Source organism: Stegastes partitus, unplaced genomic scaffold, assembly GCF_000690725.1.
Source record: "Stegastes partitus isolate 25-593 unplaced genomic scaffold, Stegastes_partitus-1.0.2 Scaffold1680, whole genome shotgun sequence".
In the NCBI taxonomy this organism is placed as follows: domain Eukaryota; kingdom Metazoa; phylum Chordata; class Actinopteri; family Pomacentridae; genus Stegastes; species Stegastes partitus.
This window is the reverse complement of record NW_007579411.1, coordinates 64801-88276: the sequence shown is the minus strand read 5'-3', so window position 1 is coordinate 88276 and position 23476 is coordinate 64801. Positions and strand designations below refer to the sequence as shown.

General features: G+C 40.7%; 2 protein-coding genes across 2 annotated transcripts in view; both read right to left on the bottom strand.

The window, feature by feature from the left end:
* LOC103372010 (sarcalumenin-like) overlaps window positions 1-7557 on the bottom strand; it is an 18355-nt gene extending 10798 nt beyond the window's left edge. Inside the window, exon 1 of the mRNA XM_008301516.1 lies at window positions 7473-7557. Coding sequence (XP_008299738.1) covers window positions 7473-7557 — 85 coding nt within the window. The remainder of the gene's footprint in view (window positions 1-7472) is intronic.
* Window positions 7558-11513: 3956 nt separating this feature from the next.
* On the bottom strand, window positions 11514-23101 carry LOC103372006 (transcription factor AP-4-like). The gene is made up of 7 exons (XM_008301512.1): window positions 22749-23101; window positions 18993-19158; window positions 17970-18068; window positions 15942-16112; window positions 14556-14702; window positions 13551-13721; window positions 11514-12694 (listed from the first exon to the last, which is right to left on the bottom strand). The coding sequence occupies exons 1-7, from the start codon at window positions 22946-22948 to the stop codon at window positions 12539-12541; spliced, it is 1110 nt and encodes a 369-aa protein (XP_008299734.1). The 5' UTR covers window positions 22949-23101; the 3' UTR covers window positions 11514-12538.
* Window positions 23102-23476: the final 375 nt, after the last annotated feature.

The following is a 23476-nucleotide window of genomic DNA, read 5'->3' as shown; positions in this document are numbered from 1 at the left end:
GATAGATAGATAGATAGATAGATAGATAGATAGATAGATACTTTATTCATCCCTCACACGTTACATATAATAAATACAGGACAAATCTACAAAAGAGCATGCAGTCGAGGTGCAAATCGTATTGTGCTGGTCAAAGAGACGGCAATAAGGTGCCTAAAAATGCTGGTATTTACAGTTTTTAGCACATTTTTATGTGCAAAAATAGTTAATATTTACAATAAGGTGCAAATTGCCAGCATTTACAATAAATTTCATTACAAAAACTGAAAAAAATGAATGAGTAGATTTAGGCTTATATTTAGGTTTAATTTCCTTGTTTTCTTCATTTCTAATAAAAAACAAATACAAATTGTAATGTATGTTAGTTTTAGGGTTGATTAATCCACATTGAATGTTAAGCTGTAAAATAAGCATTAAACTTGTGTATTGCACCAAAAACAGAAATATTTATTCTGTTACCCCAGAACTGTACACAAGTAATAATTAAAAAAAATAAAATAAAATAAAAAAAATAATGAAAATCATGACATTGCTTTTGAATTGTGGTTCAACAGAAATATAACAAACAAAACAAACAACCAAAAAAAATATATAAGCAACCAAGCATGATAGGACCCATACACTAATATTTTATTGAACAACCCTTTGAGCCAATCATTGCAATCAAGTGTTTTCTGTAACTCTCAGTCAGACTTCTGCACCTGTTGACAGCAAAGTGCTCTAATTTGTCTGGGACAGTTTTTTTTTTTTTTTTTAAATCATTCTTTTACACCAGGATTCAAAAGCAATGTCTTATTTCGCTAAATTATAATTTAGCAATTTTTAAAATTATTATTACTTTTTTCAGTTTCTCGTTATTTGAGTGACTACTGTGAATTTTGCCTTTTCTTCAATGGAAGGCTGTGAATACATTTGAGGATGACTGTATGTGTTTCTGTTGACTGTCTGTGAAGCCTGGTGTCTTTCCACTCAGACATACAATCTTTAAATGCAATTCAGCTCATATGATCTGTGTGTATCCTCCTTTCTTCCTGAAAACATTCATTCAAGTTTTCCCTCTTCTTCAGTTATTTTACCTTTTGCATCCACTAGATCACAGTTACTGCAGTTCTAAGCAATCGTGTCTATAAACGGAGGGACTCCCTCCCTGTTGCATGTACATCGTCTACAAAGAGCACAAGGTCGTGACCTCTATTTAATTATAACTGCCTGTGTGGAGGAACACAGTGGTACACAGTGTGATATGAGACAGTCAAACGTATGTCTGCGGCTCGGGTTGCAAGACGGGGTCGGTGTAAAGGATGAAGACTAATGGCTGCAGGCAGCTGTCACGGGCTTTAGACACGCTGTTTAGTCTTCTGTCATCATTTTGTCATGCTTAATGCGATGCATGAGATATTTCGCGAGGCTTTGATTAAACTTCTTTAGCGCCGGTCCCTAAATCTGGTACATCTTCATCTTCAGTTTACAGTTCCCAGAGTGAACATTTGACCCACCGCAAAATTCGACTGGATTTATTTATTCATGACCTTTTGACTGAATAAATAAATGAATGAATGTTTTTCACGTAACAATACTAAGAAGAACAACCAATAAGCAGAAGTTCAATCAATCCCAAATCTTTCTCTACACTTGCACAGGTCTGTTCAATATGGTGGAATTACATTAAAAGAAAAACAAACCATAATCACAGCAGGCGTTGTGGCATATTGTAGCAGTGAAAGCACAGAGATGTGATGGATACCGTTAAAAACAACTGCATTCCATTCAGGTCAGTCACTTCCAGAGTCCTGGTGTTGAGCTTGCTGACTCACTGTCATGGCTGACTGGGACAGTTGTTGGAATTGGGATTTTAGTCAATGAAACTCATATTGCCTGTGCTTTTTGTTTCTGTGGAAGGTCAAAATGTCTGCTGGGAAAAGAAAAAAACAATAGCATAAGACTGTAATAAAATAGTCGGAGATGCAACACATGACTCATCTATAATGGTTTTGCCTCCAAACCTCCAAATCAGCGAACTCATCTCCAATTTGTTCAGCAAAGTGAAACCAGGTGGTAATGTAACTATCAGGCTAGGATCATTGCAGAAGCCATGAAAACGTGTGCATGGAAATTGCACGGAGTTGCAAAGCTATCAGCTGCTTTCTGTTTTAAATGTGGATGTGAAAGTAACAGTGTAAAGACCAGAGGCTGAGTCCACCAAACCAAGATCAGCTGCGTCTTAGCGAAGATGCTTATTACCCTGAGCTTGGATGAAGGACTTAATGCTCATCCAGCTGTCCTAAATGATGATAGCAGGACTTCATGTACTCCCCCCGTGCGTGCAGTGTTATCCATGACGCTTTCCCTCCCCTATTTTAAGGCTTTGAATCGCACATCAAACAATTTCGTTCTCATGACGTCGTTCGTCACCGCTCGTATGTGGACGCGTTGTTAGCTTATCGCCTCCTGGGGGGGGACTGTCAGCATTAGCAACCACGGAAATACAAGTTTATAATCCCAAATTACAAAGACGAGGAGGTTTTAATCTGATGGGTTTTTTTGCAGTGTGATGTTGGCACAGTTTTGTACCTGGCTCCTTAAAGTCACAAATAAGAATCTGCATATTGTGAAATGTCAAACCCTGCATGTAAAACCAATGGACTTGCAGTGTTTGACCATACAGCACATAAATCACCTCCTCAGAAATGTACTAATATCTATCAAGCTACATTCATTCTTTTAAGCCTCATGTGGACAGCTTCAGGGAGACAGCGAGCGCACGTGAGCAACTTCCTGCAGACAGTCACATATTCACTTTGCACTCCCTCGTTGTCGCTGGCGGAGTTCGAATCATTTCTGTCCGGCCTTCGGCATTCGGCGCAGCCCAGGGCTCGTAAAACGTGTCTTGGCCGGACTTAAGTGTACCGTAGGCGTCGGTAATTGAGTGAATTAAATGTGAGGGAGATTAGCGACGGGTAACCTAAGGAGGGCGCTCGGGTTACTCAGGGTTGGATGCTGTCCAAAAGACATGGTGCTACAGCATCATCTGCATTGTAACATGAACAGCAGCAGCAGCCAAGGTCCTGGAATGAGCCGGAGAACGTGGGTTTCCAAAGTTAAGTGACATTACATAACAAGGTCAGTCCTGAATGGCCCTCCACCGGTTTGTTTATATTACACAGCGTACATTAAAGGCGCTCTGTGATTTTGTCCTCTGATGCATTTATTTCATAGTCTATATAGGAAGCAGATATTTGTGCACACTGACGTAATTTGGAGGAGAGACCTCTGGCCTGCTAACTGCTAAAGCATGGCGTTTAAAACAATCTCTCTGCAATCACAATGGCTGAATAGAGTCTGCAGGCTTTTTTTGTTTTGCATGCCTCAAGATAGTTATGATGATAAAGCAGGAAGAACCTTTTATGCTGTGCCAGCAGTGGCTAAATTAAATTAAAGTTAACATAGTCAGGGATGTGATTTGCCAGTGGGGGAGGAAATGTGAACGTTTGAACATATTACGGGGGAGTTTCTAAGACATTCTGTCCAGATTAAAACACTGTAATAGAGATAAACCAAGGAAAGAGCTGTTTCATGTTTTTTTCTTCTTCTATCATGGCTACTTGGCTGTAGGGATGGTTGCATGTATAATATTTCAATAAATACTAGATGGACTAGCATGACATTTTCTACAAACATTCCTTTACTTTTCATCTAGAGTCATTATAAAGTAAACATATTTAATTTGTGTAATATCTGCAAAATTCTACTCTTCTTAGTGTTGATAAGAAGATGTTGGTTAACACTACACCTGCTACAAGTTCAGCATGTTTAAGTTGAAATTGTGAGCATTTTAGCATCTTGACGTTTGCATTAATCTTTTGTACTCTAAAACCTGCCTGTGGGTTTTAAGAAAAGGGATGTATTTTCTTTTTTTTTTTTAATCGATGAAATAACACAGCTTAGCAGAACCAGAGACTGTAAATGTATCAATCAGATTCTTAATAGTCTGGTGGTCTGAGAGTGAATACATGAAGAAAATTATCCATTTCATCAAAATCCCTGTATTCTACATGTCTCATTTTAAAACCGCCATAAAGTAAAGAGTTTGCAAAATGACATCTTGTGAAAATCAAAGAACCGGCACTCCCTTATGCAATCAAGATGCGTCGAGTGGCTCAACTAACATTCACTTGACGAAAATTCTGCGACTTTGTGGCTGAACTTTAGTCTGTGTTTACACAAAGCAGAGAAGAGAAAAAAAATTGAGAGACAGAGTAACATAAAACATGCTTGCTCTATAAAATAGATGCAGCATAGCTCAAAAATGGTACAGTAGTTATTGTTAATACAAAAGTAAAAATATCAATCAGTGCAACTTTAGATTGTGCTCTTCGTAATGCTTTGTTGCAGTTATTCTACTTTACTGCTACATTTCTTTTAATTTTGCAAAAACACACAAGTCCCATACATTATTATTATATTAATAAACAAATATGCTCTGTTATCGCCCTAAGTCAGCTGGGATAAGCTCCAGCCCCCCCCCGCGACCCTGGTGAGGATTAAGCGGTGTATAGACAGCGGATGGATGGCTCTGTTATCATTAATGTGCAGCACATTTGGTGTGAACATTCCCTCAGTGTGCCGAGAGAATGGAGAAAGCTCTCATCCAAAAAAGACACAAACACATTATGTATTATTAACGTGTTGGTGCAATGTGCAGATCTTTTCTCTGCCTGTACCACTGTCAGAGCACAACATGTCTCTCTGGTGGTTCCTCGGTCCCAACTCCCCACTGTTACTGCAGTGGAGCCTGGAAGAGCGCAGTGTTGTGGGGATAGAGTGGGACAGGTGCCTGGGTGCTGTATAGCACATCTTTGAGACCGAAATAGTCCCACAATGAGTCAGAGGGTGAAAAGAAGGAGGGATAATTCCACTCCTATTTTCAGGATGTGTGACGCTCTTCTGCTCCCTGTGATTGTCAGGAGGCTGGACTGCAACTCTGCTGCACTATTGCTGATAGTCCCTGCAACAGTTTGTGGCTGCGCATGACTCGGAATCTTTTCAGAGACCGAGAATGATCAGTGTTATCAACACCAGGACTGATGACATGCATAGCACATACTGTGCAACTTGAGCAACAATGAACGATGGATGATGTTAATATATTTAAATACATGCAAACGTATCCTTTTTAGACAACAGTGCCAAAAACAAAAATGCATGAAACACCAATACGCAGTCAGCAGTGGATGAGCATTTCTTAACTTTAACCTAAACCCCACCATCAGGTTTGAAAGACATGTTAACTTTTTACAAATAACCAAAATGTCATTATTAATCAGAGCCGGAAACGGCAAAAATAGAAAGAACTGTCTGACAGCCCTTGATCAAATCATGTGTGATGTGCAGTTCCATCAGGAAAGTTATCAAATTCTTCGCTTAAAATCGTGACATTTCATTAAAATCACATTATTCTACGTGCTAACAGCTAGCAGCGACAAGACAAAAGGTTTTGTTTGAGGCTGAACTGCAGGCTGTGTTTACACAAAGCAGACAGGAGACAAATATGGAAGCAAACTGAGATTGAAAAAAAACAAAACAAAAACATGCTTGCTTAAAAAACATAAATGTAGCATGGTTCAAAAATGGTATACAGTGTCAGCAAGTTGTTGGAAGATACATTCAGCATGGTGAAACATCTTTCTGGAGTTTAATAGTCGTAAATGCAGAGTTTCTAAAGGTTGTAAAAATATAAATAGTTAAATATTTAAAGCATGTGGAGTCACTATTCTTCTGCATCACTGGTAACACCTGTGGGCACTGTTACAAAATGTTGCTCATATATATTGTTATTCCAGTTGCTCCAGTTGTTTTAGTGATTTATGGCATTGTAACTGCATCATACTGCACAAAATACATTTTTGATTTCTCCTTCCTTCTAGCCAGAGTTGTGCTGTTTCCACAGAGGTACCTGACTTTATGTTGAAATAAAAAAAATGAGCCCACAGGGAGTCAAAATGTGCCAGAAACTGCTTGGGGTTCACAGGGTTAAGGTAGGCGGCACGCTTTCTGGTACCAACCCTGTCATTACTTCAATTTATTTCCATTTACACTGACTTTAAATAGTACTTGCTTATCTAGTTATGCAACTCTAAACAGCTCAACTGTTGGGCTACTGTACTCCGGTCCTACATGCCCTCTGCTGAGCTCTCTCATGCCTGTTTTAGCCGGGACATCCCCTGGACATGGACCCTACTGACTGGAATGACAGATTAGCAGCTCTGCAGGCGGAGCAGAGTGATGAAGCTTTATTGAGACATTAGGCGCTGCGCTGACTTTAGCTGTAGACGCCGAGTCTGTTTGTACTCTTGTGTGATTTCACGATTGTTTTGTAATTCAAAGCAGGTGAGTGAGTCCTTGCATGTGAACGTGGACGCGATGTAGATGTGGTTGCATTCCTGAGAGCCTTGAAGAGATGTGCATCAATCCGCGGCATTAGTGACCACAGTATCTGGTGACGACTTTGTCAGACTGATGCCTGACACCTGACTACGGTGGATTGTAGGGGCCAAAATGAACCAGCACAAGGACAGACAAGGGTATCCTCTGCCTCAGCTTTTAATAAAGAATGACAAGTCGGCGAACAGCCCCTAAAGCGGCGACAAACAGAGCAGCCGACGTGATGTACGCGCCTGCAGTGAATACATCCAGGCTGATTTCTGATTTGTTCGCTTAAGACAACAATTCCATTCACCTGTAAAACATCAAGCAACTGCAAAACGCCAGAATCCTGTCAAAGTGAACGAGAACCAGCGGGGGAAAATAAATAACTTCAGCCAAGTTGTTGCTTTGGCAGCAGCTGAGAAAGCAACTCTTTGTAGTGAGTCCAAGTGGCTCTGTCAGTGCTGTGACTGTGTTTGTCTCTGGGGCAGAGAGAATAAGCAGCAGGCAGGACAGTTTCCATCAGCTGGTGTCACACCTCAGCCCTGACATTTCCACTTGTACCACCACAAACTCTGCACTGCACCACGGAAGCATACGGTAAACTTAGCTTTACTAGAGTTTGTGTACACTGACATCAAAAACATTGCTTCTGCTATATCAGGCCAAACACTATGCTGCACATTTGAAAGACGTAAACCTGAGAATGCAGCTCTCACCTTGACCCAGTTTGCTTACAACCTCACACCGGCAGGAAGCATGATATCAATTTATCAGAATGAAATGGAACTTATTGGGTTAAATATTCCGTCACTGAATCAAAATTAAACTAAAAAAATATTCATTAATGACTCACAGAATCACTGCCTACAGCCTCTCCAGCTCTCAACAAGACATGCAAAGCTCTGATACGTAAAACCAAATGAACATGCATCCGGTGGATCAGCGTTTCCATTCCAAACACCACATCAACTTGAACAGCATCCATGAATAAATCTAACAAACAGCAATAGGAATCCTAAATATTTCAACCCAACCCTCTGCCATACCTGCAGCAGACAGAACCAGGAGCGCCAGAAAGCAGCACACAGACATCAGAGACTTCATTTTGGCTGCCAGGGGCCTCCTGCTCATCTCCCTCAGCTATATATACTGCGCTGGTTGAAGGTCAGAGGGCATGCCAGTGGAGGTGGGGCGCAGCAGCTGCACCCGGGTCAGCCATTGTGTGTCAGAACAGTTGCCTGGTCCAATCAGGAACACCGAGAGAAGAGGGAATCAAGAAGAGATTGGCTGTGCTCCCGCAGTTAAAAGTATTAGGTTGAATAGTAAACATAAATTGGACGTGTTAATAAACCTGTCTGAGGATCTTCACAGCTACAATTTTCTAAAAGCATTTTGAGAAAGTTCGATATGTTTTCAAGAAGTTTCCTTTTAGTTCCCTGAATGTTCACCTTAATGCCAGAATATAGTTCTCTAAAGATGCTCTAAAAATGTTTTTAAAACATTTTCCAAATTGAGAATGTCCCTCCTTTGTTATCATGTAACATTGTAGGAAGGTCTTACAGAAGAACGCTGTCAACAGCAACATCCCCACAACATCCACAGAATATTGAAGGAACCTTTTTTAATGTGTCCAATAATTGGAACGTTTTAGAAAATGGCTAGAAAGTTCAATTTTGTTTCCGATCACACCAAAGAACTCTTCCAGTCTCCCATATGCCCTTTTGTTAACTGTAGTCGAGATTTTATGCAAGAAGGTCACCGGTTTGCGTCCCAGTGGGGGCACCAGAATCCTTCTGCGTGGAGTTTGCATGTTCTCCCCGTGCAGCGTGGGTTCTCTCCAGGTTCTCCGGCTTCCTCCCACACAGTCCAAAAGCATGTTGAGGTTAATGGTGATTCTAAATTGTCCGTAGGTGTGAATGTGAGTGTGCTTGGTTGTCTGTCTCTAAGTGTAGCCCTGTGATAGACTGGTGACCTGTCCAGGGTGTCCCCTGCCTTCACCCTAAGTCAGCTGGGACAGACTCCAGCCCCCCCGCGACCCTAGTGAGGATTAAGCGGTGTATAGATAATGGATGGATATATATATTAGCTGTGACATTTTCTTTGCCACTCTCCTTTGACTGGTTAAGAATCTGCCAACTGTCTCTTATCTCATCTGCTGAAGCTTGTAATTCTTTCAGAGGAGTCATAGGTGTCTTGGTGGCCTCCCTTACTAGTCTCTTTCTTGCACTCAGTTTTTGAGGATGACTTGTTCTTAGCAGTTTGACACATGTGCCATATTATTTCCACTTCTTAATAATGGATATAACTGGTCTCCTTTTCTGACTTGGAGAAGAAAAAAATAAATAAATCAAATTTCTATTGCTTTAGAGGAGGGTTGAATTTAGCCAATTGGAAAAAGCTAAAGTTTTTGAGCTGTTCAACTGGTGACAAACTCTGCTGAGTTAATCTACATCATCAACAGGACAATAGTCAGACAGCATGACCAGAACATGGACACTCCATAAAATGTTGCTTCTTTCTAACACCACAATACCACAGATGACAGGAGAAAACAGATCTGTCGGCATGCTGGATGCCAGTCACAGCCGTAGTCAGCACTTGAATGTTCACTGTCATCCAAGAAATAGTTTCAGCAATTAAACAATCTGCCACATGATGCTGTGGATGGACATGTCCAACGAGTCCCCCAGAACGTTGGCCAAGCTCCACAAGTCAGTATCAACAACCTCATTAGCTCTCTGTGTCGCAGATGAGTGACTTATTGATTTGATTTCTGATCCACAATCTCACTCTCAATCTGCTCAGTATCATTTCAAACTACGTTTGTACTCAACTGTGATGTGTGTTAAAATATCACACACTGTCTTCATATTGTTGTTGAGTAAATTCTACCTGTACAACATCAGAATCATGTAAGTGTCATACTTTCAAGGCTTTTCAGTCTCATGGCTTCTAATGTGGTGTTAATTCAGTCTTGCAAATGTCTGATCAAAGAATTATCATTTACTAGCGCTTCCCTTCCCAATCAACATTCAAATAGTAAAATCGAATTCTGTCTTCACATTTCACTGCTAAAGCTTTGTAAGTGTATTCCCACTGAAAAGGGGTTAAAATGAGGCCTGTGTGCCACCTGTTTAGTCTGAACTCCCGGCTACAGAGCAGCTCCTCTCTGCTGCTGCCAAATGAGTCGCCGCTCATTGTTACCACCTGGTGGACAGAAAGGATCACGCGTATAATTAAACTTCACCGACCAGAGGGAGTGTAATAAAAAAGTACAAATTTTATTTTTTTTTTCATCTTTACAAAGGCCTGTTTACCCCAAGTTTTTTTTTTATAAACAAAATATAACAGCTTCTCATCGACCTGGACTGATGGAAATAAAACAAACAAACAAACAAAAAAAAAGAACAACTAAAAATCACACAAAATATAAAAAAAGCTTGTCACTGAAAAAAATGGAAAGCAGGACAAGAAAGACAAATGAAAAGACAGAAGAGCAGAACACCATAGACAGATGTTAAATTGCATCACAGCAAAGAGCTTACGAAAAAATAAATGGCAAAAAAAAAAATCTTCCTCATAATTGATTCAGGCAGTACAGAACAGCAAGTGCTTCATATTGAATATCTCAAACTCCACCAAAAGACAGCAGTGCTGCAACACAATGTACAGAAACATTTAGGGGGGAAGCGTTGCCTTTGACTAGTGATAAACTACAGTTTAAACACAAACTGCGGCTTAACATTTGTCAGCACAACACCAAACCCCTTAACAAAGCTTCACAAACAAAATATGAAAAATCCCCCCTCCCCTCCCCTCCCCGCCCTCCCCCCCATGTTTGGCATGAAGGTACTAATCTAACCAAAACTGATGTCAGTGAGTGAATAGTGTCCACACGTCGCACACGAGACAGTGTCAGTGAACGCATCAGTCATGTGTTCATGGAAAAAAAAAAGAAAAGAAAAGTAAAAAGAAACCCACAAAAAATAAACAGAATGTCATAACAAAAGCCTGCTTTAGACAAGAGAAAACAGCAATTAGTAATATCCATTCAGTTGGCAACAGAACATACAAGAGATCAAAAGACAAGTTACAAATCCAAATAAAAAGGAATGTTTACAGCATCAAGTCAGCGTATCGAATCGAGTATGACAGGAGAGGCTCGTAGCAGGGGTTTCCAGTCAAATTCCCGAGAGAAATATAAGCAACTTAACATGAGGTGGACAGACGTGGTGCGTTTCAGAGAGAGAGAGAGAGAGAGAGAGAGAGAAAGGGAGACGGAGCGATTGTGGCTGGGGAGATCTGCAGTGCTTTTTTTATTTTAGTTAAGTCTCACCAAAACGCTGACGTTGCGCGTTTCGTGGCGTATTGCGATTGCTGTCGTTTAGTTTTCCCAACTAAATCTGCTCGTTGTTGAATTCTCTTCTAAAAAATGACGCTTGTTGAATTTGAGTCAGACGTGACCCCGCCGTGTTCTGACGGTGACTTTTTTTTTTTTTGCACGTGAGCAAAGATCACAACTCTTTCGACAAACGCGGGAAAAAAATGACGAATATCAGGCACACGCAGGGATCAACTGTGAAGTTATACGTGAATGGTTTTGGCCTCAGCTCACTGCTCATCAGCAGAGCACCAGGTTGACAAAGAGCACCTTGCAAGTAGAGACTACATTCTTTGATACGAGCATGTCAAGTTTCATACGTGTACTGTAGGTGTAATGCACACACCTATCAACGGTGCATAGAGAACTTCACCTCATGTATAAATGACACCAACAAATGTACTGAAGATGGGATTGCATAAATACCAAAAAACGCTAGTGCATAGTCACTGAAATCAACAAACCAAGACCAGAAGACGGTCTTTGGAGGAACACCGGAAGCCTGCACGCTGTGTTAGCACGTGAATCATCCGAATGTGTTTCAGATTTTCTCATCAGCCAAACTTCTCTGATGCGAGTCTGATTCAGTCAAATTGTCTGTGATGGATTATAAATCAACGCCAGACATTAACAAAATGCTGGTAAATGTTTTGCGGCAATGAACCAACATTTGGTTCTTTTTTAAAAAACCTGCTCTTTTTTTTTCTTTTTTCTTCTGTTAAGAGTACGACACACGCTGTCACTAGTAGATAACAAATAAACGGGATGGTTGGCTCACAACTGAAATCCGAAAAAATTCATCTCAGGGCAACCGGTTCCCTGTGAAAACCTCCAATTTGTTAATCTCAATTTAACAAAATGTTCACCTTCAGCATTCAGTAACCCTGACACAAAGTAAATGCTAACAAAAACTCGGAAAACACAACAACCGAAAGACGACCGATGTAAGTTGTTCAACAGCTTATTTTCTTTAAGGGCTTATTTAGATATTAAAGACAACAGTTTTTTTTTCTTTTTCAAGTAAATCAGACATAATTTTGTTTGACGCGTATCCTCGAATTCATCTCTGCGATTACAAGAATTTGTCCCAAATTCTGAAATTTCTAAAAAGCCTTTTTAAGTTGGGTTTCACGGCCACTGGCACTGAAATAACACACACACACACACGAAAAAATAAAATAAAAAATACGACGGGGGGGGGGAAGAAACTGCAACTTAATACCTCATTTCAGAATCAAGAGCTGCTTGCTTATTGTGTTGTTACATTCAACTCTCCATTATACCGACTCCATCGATTTGTAGCACGAGTAATACTGTCAGTGTGCCAGCGACGAGGGGGTAAAGTTTGATACTGCGACTGTATGTAGCACACATAAACACACATGAAGGGCGGACTGATGCTGACAGCTTTTTTACACGAAAAGACCCTTAAGTTTTCAAGTAGCCACAGACCGGCTCTGACATTGAAAAACAGCCTCTAGAACTCCCGCAGGGCCTCCTCTGCACGCTGACCATCCTACGTTTTCAATATTCAGAGATTTTACAGTACAAGACTGACACAGAGCTTAACCACTGGATTTAGGAGTTTGGATAATGCCAAAGAGAGATTTTTTTTTCTTTTTTTTTTTTCTTAAAAAGTAGTCAAGCTCCTGGAGGGAATCTTACAGTGAATAGGTATTTTAAGTGTTTGCGTGTGTGTAGGTGGGATTTGATGGGGGGTGGGGGGATGGATCAGTTCATTGAGCAGTCCTCTCCCTCTGTGTCCGTGTCTGTGTCTGAGCAGGCGGTGTCCATGGTGACGTGGGCGGGGCTGACGATGACGGCTCGTCTCTGCTCCTCCTCGGCGCTCGCTCTCCTCTCCTGAGTGCGTTCGATGTGCTGGATGGCCTGCCGGGACGAAACACAAAACACCGTGAATGTCGCCACTATGAGACCATTCTTGAGTGAAAAACAAATATTTTACTATTAAAAAAAAAAAAGAAAAAAAAAAGCAAAAACTCCAAATGCAATCCATCAATACCCATTTTGAATTGTGGTTCAACAGAAATATATATATAAAAACAACAACAACAAAAGAAAAACAAGCAAACAAGCATGATGGGACCTGTAAACTAATATTTTGTTGAACAACCCTTTGAGCCAATCACTGCCATCAAGTGTTTTCTGTAACTCTTAGTCAGACTTCTACACCTACGGCCCACTGCTCATCAGCAAAGTGCTCTAAGTTGTTGAATTTTTTTTTAAAAATTATCCTTCAAACCACGATTCAAAAGCAATGTCTTATTTCACTAAATCATAACTTAGCAAATTTTTATTTATTATTACTTTTTTCAGTTTCTAGTTATTTAAGTGACCGTTATGAATTTTGTTTTTCTTTAATGGAAGGGTATGGATACGTTTGAGGACGGCTGTAACACCAACCTTATTGAACAAATTTAATCCCAACATCCCTGATATCTGCGCCAAATGTGGAATTAAAGGAACTTTTTCATCGCCTTTGGGATTGCCCTTAAATCCGGATTTTCTGGAAGGAGGTTTTAGACACCTTTTCATATGTTACAGGTGAAAAGTTATCAATGTGCCCTAAACTATTTATTCTTGGAATTTTTCACGAAAACTTCCAACTAAGCGAGGCTGATAAGAAAATTATTATATACTGTCTGTTGCAAGCCAAAGCATGTAAACCTACTACAAGACCAAGTCGACAAATCACAAACGAATGTCAAGGATTCTTCATACTAACCTGCACGATGGTGTCCAGGTTCTGTCTGGATGTGGACACCGTGCTGGTGTGGGCAGACGGGCTCATGGTCACCACAGTGACGTGATGGTGGGGGTGCTGGGTTAGTGTTGGAGCTGGGACGATGACCGTGGGGTGGTGGGTGGGGGCGGGGGGAGGGGGAGGGGCCAGCACCTGCAGGGCAGACCAGATATTAATTAAACGAAAAACCAAACGGCAATTTTTCAATGTCTTTTTATTGCCGTTACTGCACAGGTGGAGCAGGAGTGAACTGACCCAAAACAGAATTTCCAGTCCACACACTTGCCCTCCCCCTACCTGTGCCTTCCTCTTCCTGTCACCTATGCCCTCTACATATACATCCTGTGTCTAATCACCGCCACCATGTGTCCAAATAATGCAAACTAAATCACCTGCCAACTATAAACATAAATGGCTCCTACATGCGCTATTCATTCCTTACACAATCAGCAACATAATATGAACGTTATGGTAAATACATGCACTAATTGCTGTCACATGCTACACTCGGCTCCAGTGGCGTACGTCTAGTGACATGTGCTACTCATCCAGTACAATTAATTGGCCACCAACTCAAAGTAACATCACATAAGCTCATTCTTTGTTGCCAAAACCCCCAAGTGCTATGGCCAGTATCCATTTAGCATCACAGGACACTTTGGCTGCTCTCAGAATCTTTTAACTTTCAAAGCATGCTGGTTTGCATACTGCAGAATCTGAGCAGATGTAGTAGGACATCTGGATATTTTCTGGCATACTACATTTGATGTAGTGTGTATTGGGACATATCCTTCATATTGGAAAGCAGCCTGTTTCATTGTTGTTCTAACATATGACTTATCTTTAATAATCGTTACCATTCTTGTACAAAACATTACGTATTTACACACTATTGCTGAGCCTCACACAGGAAACAAGACACCTCAGAAATTGTTTGAAAACCGTAGCACAGGTGCTGCCTGTGTTATAAGTGTGTGCGTTTCTGACCTGTGGACTGTGTGTTTGTCTGTCGGCGGCGTGGATCTGCTGTAGCCGCAACAGCGTCTGGCTCTGGATGAGTGCCTGCTCCTCCTCCACCTGCTGGGTGATCACCTTCAGACGCTCCGGGTGCAGCTGGGTGTCCAGAGAGCGCACCTGAACACACAAGAGAACAGCTATTTGTTTAGTACGTCAAGCAAAGTTGCACCACCAATTTACAACAACTAACTCACACCTCTGGACTCTTTTGCATAAAGAAACTAAGGAAAACTTGGAGGGCATCTTACTTTTGGAAAGTTGTCAAAATTACACCATTTTTCAGAGTCAGAAACGATAAAAACTGAGTCTTTTTACTTTCTGGCAGGTTTTTCTAAAAACCTAGCCAAACCGTGATATTTCATAAAATCCCTTCATTCTACTGGTCTCATTTGAAAATGTGCATGTAAATATAAAATCTTTGGTGCAAGCAACAAGTCATGACCGACTCAGCGGCAACCAAAAGTCACATAAAAACTCTTGTACTTTTTAGCTGAACTGTAAGACAAATAGAAACAAATTAAAAAATACATGCAACGAAGGATCTATAGTATGCAGAACCAGCATTTTCCCGCCAGTGTTGGTAACGTCTGTGGCCCCAAGTTTTCTTTTAATTTTAGTAAAATAAATACCAAGAAAATGTGAAGTTTAAATGTTTTTTCTTTTTTCTTGACTTATAATTTTGTTACAGCACAAAAGACGTTTTTGAGATCTCTCTTATTCAATCTAGGATTTCCATAGATTCTATTATCTGCTGACTGATTTTAGGTTGTATTTCTATTTCTTTTTTTTTTTTAAATGGCTTCATTTTCAACCATGTAGCCTCACTATGTTCCTCTGAAATTTTTTCACCCGCACAAGACAAAGCAGGATAATAAAATGAGTATATATTGATACTGACTTCTATTCGGTTCTTTGGAAAAGTCTCACCCCTGCATCCCCTCTGATGTTTACCTACTTGCGTAAGTTTCTGTTTGTCTTTGCTACCTGTTCGGTCTCATTTGTCTTAACCTGCTGTTCAGGTGGATCCAGGATGTCAGGCTATCAGGAACTGGCTGATGTCCTGATAAACCTGTCAGCGCCACCAGCTGCCCCTCATGGTTGGAAGGACTCACATTCTGATTAGAAGTCACAGTGGTAAAACTCATGTGGGTATTTTGAGATTTCATAGCCTGAAGACAGCCTCTGAGTAGCTTTAATTAATTTTTAATGGTCGTGATGTGACTTTATTTTTTTTAAATCACGTGACTCCAAGGGACTGCCGATCACACTGAGTAAAGCAGAAGGACAAGGACATGAGATGAAATCACTTTCCGGTGGAGGACAATGGGTGACTCTGGCCTCCCGCCTTCGCCTCACCTGCTCCTCCAGCTGCATGCGAGCTGAACGCTCTTTGTCCAGCTGCTGCCGAAGCTCCAACATCTCCCTCCTCAGCTCTTCGACCTTCTCTTCCTCCAGCGTGTCCGGAGATCCAATGCCTTCGTCCTTCTCTTCTGCTCGCCTCCTTTTAGGCGATGAGCCGCTAAACTCCTGGAATGACATGTAGGCCACATAGAGTTAAATGTAAAACAGACTTTAGAACACATGAACAAAACCGAATCAACACACTGTCTGTTTGTGGAGGAATTTTGCTCTCCATTAAAGAAAAAAAAACAACAACACATGCCGCCTGTGCTAAAGTGAACATATGGGCTGTGTGGCAAGGAAACAAAATGCCAGGTGAACCAACAGCACAGTAAACAAAGGAGAGTGATAAACTTATCCTTCGCGTGCCACGACTGAATGCAGATGCTGCGCTGTGTTTGCCAAACCTTGCAAGCTGTCCAAATATAAAATTAAAGTTTAGCCGTAATGATGAATGCGCAACACATTGATGTCCTTCTGGCAGAGCCGACAAAGTCACGCTCAACAACAAGCCTCACCGCAACATCTAACACCGGATGGTATTTGATCATTTGGGATTTAACTAATCTCTAGTTTCTAATTCCTTAATACTGCCCAGCATTACACCTCAGTATACGGAACATGACGACAATTTTGACACACGTGTGACACTGTGGGAGCTTACAGCGCAGTCTTGCTGAGATCAAAGCATAATAAAGGTAAATGCACAAAAAAAAAAAGACTAGATCAAATGTTCTTTAGTCTTGCAGGACTTTTGGTTATATCGGTACACAAATCAAGCTAACGATGACGGGTTCATTTAGTGCTTATATCTCTAGCAAACAGAATCAATCTGATTTTTTTTTACAACAAATCTACTGTATTTGCACACCGATTAGCTAAGCCCAGTGATCACAGCAGTTTCTTACAAACCAGACCATTTAAAGGAAGGAACAATTTCCCCTCAGTTCTCACCTTTGAACCTTTCTTTCTTATGTAAGTAAAACATGAACTATGGTATGGAAAAACCCACATCTGTGCATTCTGTTGCACACTTTCACTTTCCCCCGTCAGGCTCCTGAATAGATGAGATCTTTTTTTTCTCTGACGGTTAAACTGGACTAACAAAACACGTTCAGGGCTGAGTAACTCTGAAAGACGCCCTTTAAACGGACATGGAAAAACTGGCTTGCTTAGTAGCATTAACAACCAATCATGCCACCTTTTCTGCACAGGATCTGAATCACACAGCTACTCTCTGCTCCCACAAACAATATCTGAGGTTACAACTGCATAACAATCTAATTGTTAATCTTTAGCCCTAACCATGATTGTACAATTGGAGGCTACCGGCGCACAGTTCAATAAAGTTTTATTTGTATAGCACCAGTTCACAACACAAGTCATCTCAGGGCATTTCACAGTGTAAGGACATGACCTCAAAATGTTGTATTGTAGGGAGAAACCCAAAGATTCCCTTTGAGGAAGCGGTAGAAAACACATTTCCACATAAATAGAGCTTCTCTTTGTCAGAACAACATTAAAAGATGTTTCTGGTGGTACTGAAGATGACACATTCTTCTTCTACAGCTGTATGCTGTAACATCACACAGATTTGACCGAAAGAAAACCAGCCAACAATACTTCAAGTGACTTTTTCCAGAGGCACACACTCACAACAAACATGACATTGTTATGTGGTAAAACATGCTGGCTTAAAGAGGGCCGCCCTGCAGACCAGACTGCAACAGCTCTGCAACCAGAGGAAGCACGAAGAGACCCGGCGTGAACTCTTAGCTCATGTTTTATACTCTGCCAAGGGAAAACCTGCAGCTGCTTGAAAGATAGGAAACCACCAAACTGTTGGTAGTAAAGTAAGTGATAAGAGCTGTATAAAATTGGCGACAACAAACAACTGCTGTCATTTCAGTGACCTCTTTTTAGGTAAAGTTTTAGACACATTTATGGTTTTAAAAAAAAAAAAACAGTGTCAGAAGATGTTACCTGGATGAAGCGTTTAAACTGGTTGTTCTGTGCCAGGAGCTGCGTTTTTTCCTGCTCTAAGGTAAAGATGTAGTCGGCTGTCTGCTGCAGAATGGCCGCCTGGCAGGGATGGAAGCAACAAAGTTAATTAATGTGCTTGAACGCATCATGAAACATTATCAGAAAACAGAAGTAAAAAGGCAAGTGAAATCAAGACAAAGGTGTCGACATGTGCCATAAACTGCCATAAACGCTTTTTATCAAGTCATTTAACCTTCTGAAATGCAAAACCTATCAGTGAGGGGGGAAAAAAATGAACCGTTTATCAGAGCCTGGAATTGTAGAAACAAAAAGAATTCAACTTTTGTTATCAACTTCTGACCTTATCAAGCCTGACTTTTATGTTAAATCTGGAGAAATCAAAGAAATCTAAACTTAACAATGTGGTATATGATCAAAATCACTTCACGCCACAAGTCACATGTAAAAATGTCCCTAAAAATAAACATTTTGCAGTAACTCGCAAATGTGAAACTATGAGTGACTCAACTGTGACATGAGGAAGTTTCAGGGACTTTTTGGCTCATCTGGGCTCAAATGCAGTCTGCGTTTGCACAGAGCAGATATGAGAAAAGTACGGAAACAAATTCAAAATGCAAGTAGTAAAATGCCTATAGAGGCACGATTTTTTCCTCTGGTGTTGGTGTCACCTGTAGACACTTGGAAGAATGTTGTACATGTTGATTACAGGGTTTTTTATTATTAGAAAATACGCAGTCAAAGATTTACAATTTCCTTTATTAAAAAAAATTTATCTTTCAATTTTTTTCTCCTTTATTTCACAATTTATGGCATTATATTTGTATTTTTTTTAGTTCTGTCTACTTCTAGTGTATTGGTGCAAGACTTTATATGGTAGTAAAAGTCCACAGTGAGTCAAAAACAGCCAGAGTCTGCTTGTTCTGAGGGCTAAAGCTTGATCACGACTACATCCCAGTAAAAGCACACAACTTCATATGTGTCAGTGTTTGCATTTTGCAGCACCTTGCTGAGTTTCTCTCCGTCTGTGTGTGGCAGGAGTGTTTTGAGGGACTGGAATCCTGCATTGATGCTCTGCATACGCCGGCGTTCGTTGCTGTTGGCGATTTCGCGGCGGATTCGTCTCTCCTGGTCCTGGGCCGTCTCTGGACTGAGGGGGATGTTGGCCAGACTGACGGAGAGAAATCAGAGGAGGGAGATGATCATCAGAGGTCCCAGAAGATCAGTGAGAAGATCAGAAAACTTATCTCGGAGGTTTTGGATAAAACAATGGTAATTGATCTATGACATTTATTTTTACACGGAGCAACAAAAGAGGTGAGTAAAGAATGAATCTGTAGCCGACAACCCCGAACTCTGAGGTGAATCTTCAATTCCACATCAAAATGGAAAAAAAACAACAACAACAACAAAGTCTAACGATTTGCTGCAATCTTTGTCAGTGACACTTTAAGCCTTTGACCTGGAACTTCTCTGGCTGTTAGTCGTGACCTCGTCCTCACATTCCTCAGCTTAGCTGCATGGAGGTCTTTGAGTTTGGCTGAACTCAGCGGCCCCTTATGCACCTCTATCCCACGAGGTCGGATGTCATGGGGGCAAAACCTTCTCTGTCATATTTACTCAGGGGGAGAACTATGTGCACCATTAAGGTTGAACATGGCCACAACCAACAAGAAGAACCAGATATGGGAGGTTTACTGAGACGAAAAGTCAGAAAGAAGACGCAAGAAACATTCAACAGGAGATGAGCAACCACGCTACAACAAATGTTAAATTATTGGATTTTACTTCATGTTGATAAGCCACTAATGTTTTAAAGAGCTGAGAAAAAGCAGCTTAGAAAGAACATAAAATAGCTTCACCATTTTGTATTCTGTCTGAAAAAAGCTTTGGGGTCAATTACTTGCTTCATTTTCTGTTTTAATTTCATGCCACTCTCAAAGCTCTCTCAAAAATAATGACTGAATGACCGGACTGAGGAGCATAAGCATCATTTAGGGTTCAATTTGGTAACTGAGGATGAAACAGTTCATCCCTCACAAGTAATATATTGCAAACGAGCTCACTCAATATAACGCGTTCAGCTGGACTTTAATGGACGATTAAGGAAATTTGCCCCATAGTCCTGTTTAATGTGCAAACCATCTGTTACAACTGTGGCTGCAGGATTAAAGACAGATTTTAAAAAATAATAATAATAATTTAAATAAATATCAGTTCCAGCTTGAATCCATCATTATCAGAGATGCAACATTTTACCAGATTGAATGTTTTTTAAAGGGAAAAACGTTTTCTGATTCTGGCCTCTAGAATTTAAAAATGTTCTTGTGTCTTTACTCCTCTATGACGGTAGCTGGCTATCTTTGGGTTGTGGCAAACAAGACATAGCAGGAGATTTAAAATATAATACAAGCAACCCAGCTGGTGCAGTCAAAGACGGAAGGAAAGCTGGCAACAAAAAGTGCAGACAGTGAATGTATAAATAACAGGCTATCAACATCACTGTCCCATTATGTATCACATGCAGGTTTCTTAATGGACATTCAGTTTAATCATCATCAGGCATCACGAGGTTATATAACACAATTACAGATGTAGCCCCTTCAAAATCAAAAGAGTGAATAACCAAGTAATAAAAACTATTTATTTTCATGATGATGTGGCGGATTGATTCAGCGATCTCACATTTAAACTCATTCCTACGACGTGTAAGGCAATTTTAGTCTTATTGTTTCAGCTGCAACCTTGATGGTGTTAAATGGTTCTGGGAGCAAGTAAATAACAAACATAAAAACGCGATTTTAACCAATAAGTACCAAAATTCTTATAAGGTCAAGAAGAAGGCAGTAAGGCTTTAGAGTTTCAGTGTGACCTTGAACATAACTTGCTGTGGTCATGCAGTTCAGTTGTTAATGTGTACATTTTTTCTTCAATATAACCGCAAATATCTGTTAGAATTATTATTTTTTCTTAGCTCAGCTAAACAATAGCTTAACTTCAAAGTCATAGATGGTAAAAAAGACACTTTTTTTCCCCTGATGTGGATGTTCAATACAATTATGGCCTTTTTTTTTTTTTTTTACAGTCAGCATGTAAACTAATACTTGTTTATTCTGATTTATCTGGATCTTATCTGTAATTTAACAAAACAGAAAAACGTAGTAAAATAGGAGTTTAATTGTTTACCGTTTTCAGTCCTGAATATGTATAATTTTTCCTTCAATGGCATATATCCGCAACATTTTTTTTTTTAGTTGACTTAAATACAGTAAAACATTTTACGGTCATACACTGTAAAAGAACAAACTGTTTGTTATAGAAATACAGATTTCTGATATGGACAATATTTAACGTTTTGGATATGTTTTTTTTTTTTAGCGTTAATGTGCAAATTAATACTTTCTGTAATTTTACTAGTCATTTATCTGTAAATTTACAAAATAGGGAAAATTTGTCAAACAATAGTACATAGTCAATAAATAATAAATCGCTAAACTTAAATTCTGCTTTACACTAAAGGCTCCAGGATAAGATGCCTCTCATCAGGATTTTCTATAATAACAATAATATTATAATATTATATTATAATTACCCCCCAAAATGAGTTCACTCGATCGTACTTCCTGTGCAAATGTTATACTGACAATCAAAATATAAATGCTTTCATAGAAAACAACCATCGGTGTTGAGGGGGGCGTGACATCCTTGTTTACTCCATTACTTGTAAACACAAATCTGCCAGACAAAACAGCTCAGACAAACAACCACATCCATCCCACACGCCTGAAACGTGTCGGGGTTTGTAGTTCAGAGACGAGGCCAGCTGTTGTCAGCTGCTGTTGCCAGGAGCTGCGGACCTCCAACATGGCCGCCGGGGGGCGCGTCGGCCAGTCTGGACGGTAGCAGCAGTGAAATGTGACTCCGCCAGCAGCAGCAGCAGCAGCAGGCCCCCTGGCATCATGGAGAACAATGCTTTCCACCGTTAGCACCGAGCTAGCGCTTAGTTAACCACACGCTGCTTTCAGATACGCACTTGTGTCCGCCGCAATAAGCATTAAATGACGTGTTTCGACCGCACAAGCTAGCACAGCCGAGCTAAAAGCAGCTAGCGCACGTTCAACACGGTCAGAAAACGAGTGCGCAGTGATAGCTAACTAGTTAGCCTAGCTAAGCTAATTTTAGCACACGACACAACGATGGCTGCTGCGCGGAGAAGCATTTAAACACACATACCGCAGCCAAAACAGAATATTACGTGCCCCAAAGTCAACACATTTACACAGAAGTTACACATGAATATAATTCTGTGGAAACAGTGAGCGTTGTGAGGAACTACGTCGTTACAAACATGTGATTTTGTGTGTAGTAGCGAGGCGGCGGGGAACACGTTAACTACCACGTGGTTGGTGTTCATCTGGACGCGAATGTATCGATTTCATGTCGCTGATTTACATATTTCGGAGCCAAACGGCTGCAAACGTGCTACAGAAGTTCTAAGAAACGATTCAGCCGGCGAACAAAGCGAAGCGACGCGAACGAGCTCGCGTTTTTGTCGCCGCAAAACAGCAGCAACTGGCACAACAAGCGGCTAATTTCCACAAGCATGCTGCTGCTGCCAGGGTATGGCAGCGAGGCTAGCAGCTAGCGTGCTACATGAAGTCAGACTGCATCACACACACATACACACGCCACGGCCACATGAAAGATTATTTGTGCGAGCGGTTTGGTGTGAAGGCACACGGTTTAGCCCAAGCTACCCACCTGCAGAGACCTCCGATAACATCCTTCTCCGTCTTCTTGAACTGCTGTAAGGACGGTATCTTCTCTGTCGGCATCATGAAATATTCCATGCTTTCAAAGCCACCTTCTGTAGTCCGTGTTTTCTGTTTTCTTTTCCCTCCAGCGCTCTCCTCGTTCAAATAAGATGATCGTTTCTTCCACAGAGACCTCGCTGTGCTCATCAATAACACATATCGACAAGTAACGACGGGAAATCGGTTGATCTGAAGAAGAGCGTTAGAAAAACTGAAGTAAATTCAAGCTGTGTTGCTTTCCACAGCTGATGGGGTTCCCTCCAGTGTGTGTGTGTGGCTTCTTGCCTCCGCCTACTACGAGCGTGTGTGTGTGTGTGAGTGTGTGTGTGTGTGTGTGAGTGTGTGTGTGTGTGTGTGTGCAGCTGATCTGTGTGAGGCGGGAAACAGCTGGTTGGAATCAGAGCTCGTTTTCCGGAAAGCAGAACAAACAGACCTGCAAGGCTCAAACTACAGTGCAGGAAAAAAGAAAGAAAGAAAGAAAGAAAGAAAGAAAGAAAGAAAGAAAACACTACTGACTGTATGATAACTACATTTAAGTATATAATAAATATGACCAAGAAACTGTAATAGTGCATGAATATTATTAACTATACAGTTAATAATGCACAATTAAATTGAATTGAAGCTCTTTGCATTTCAACTACAGTGGCCGACTTCATTATGGAGCTACACACA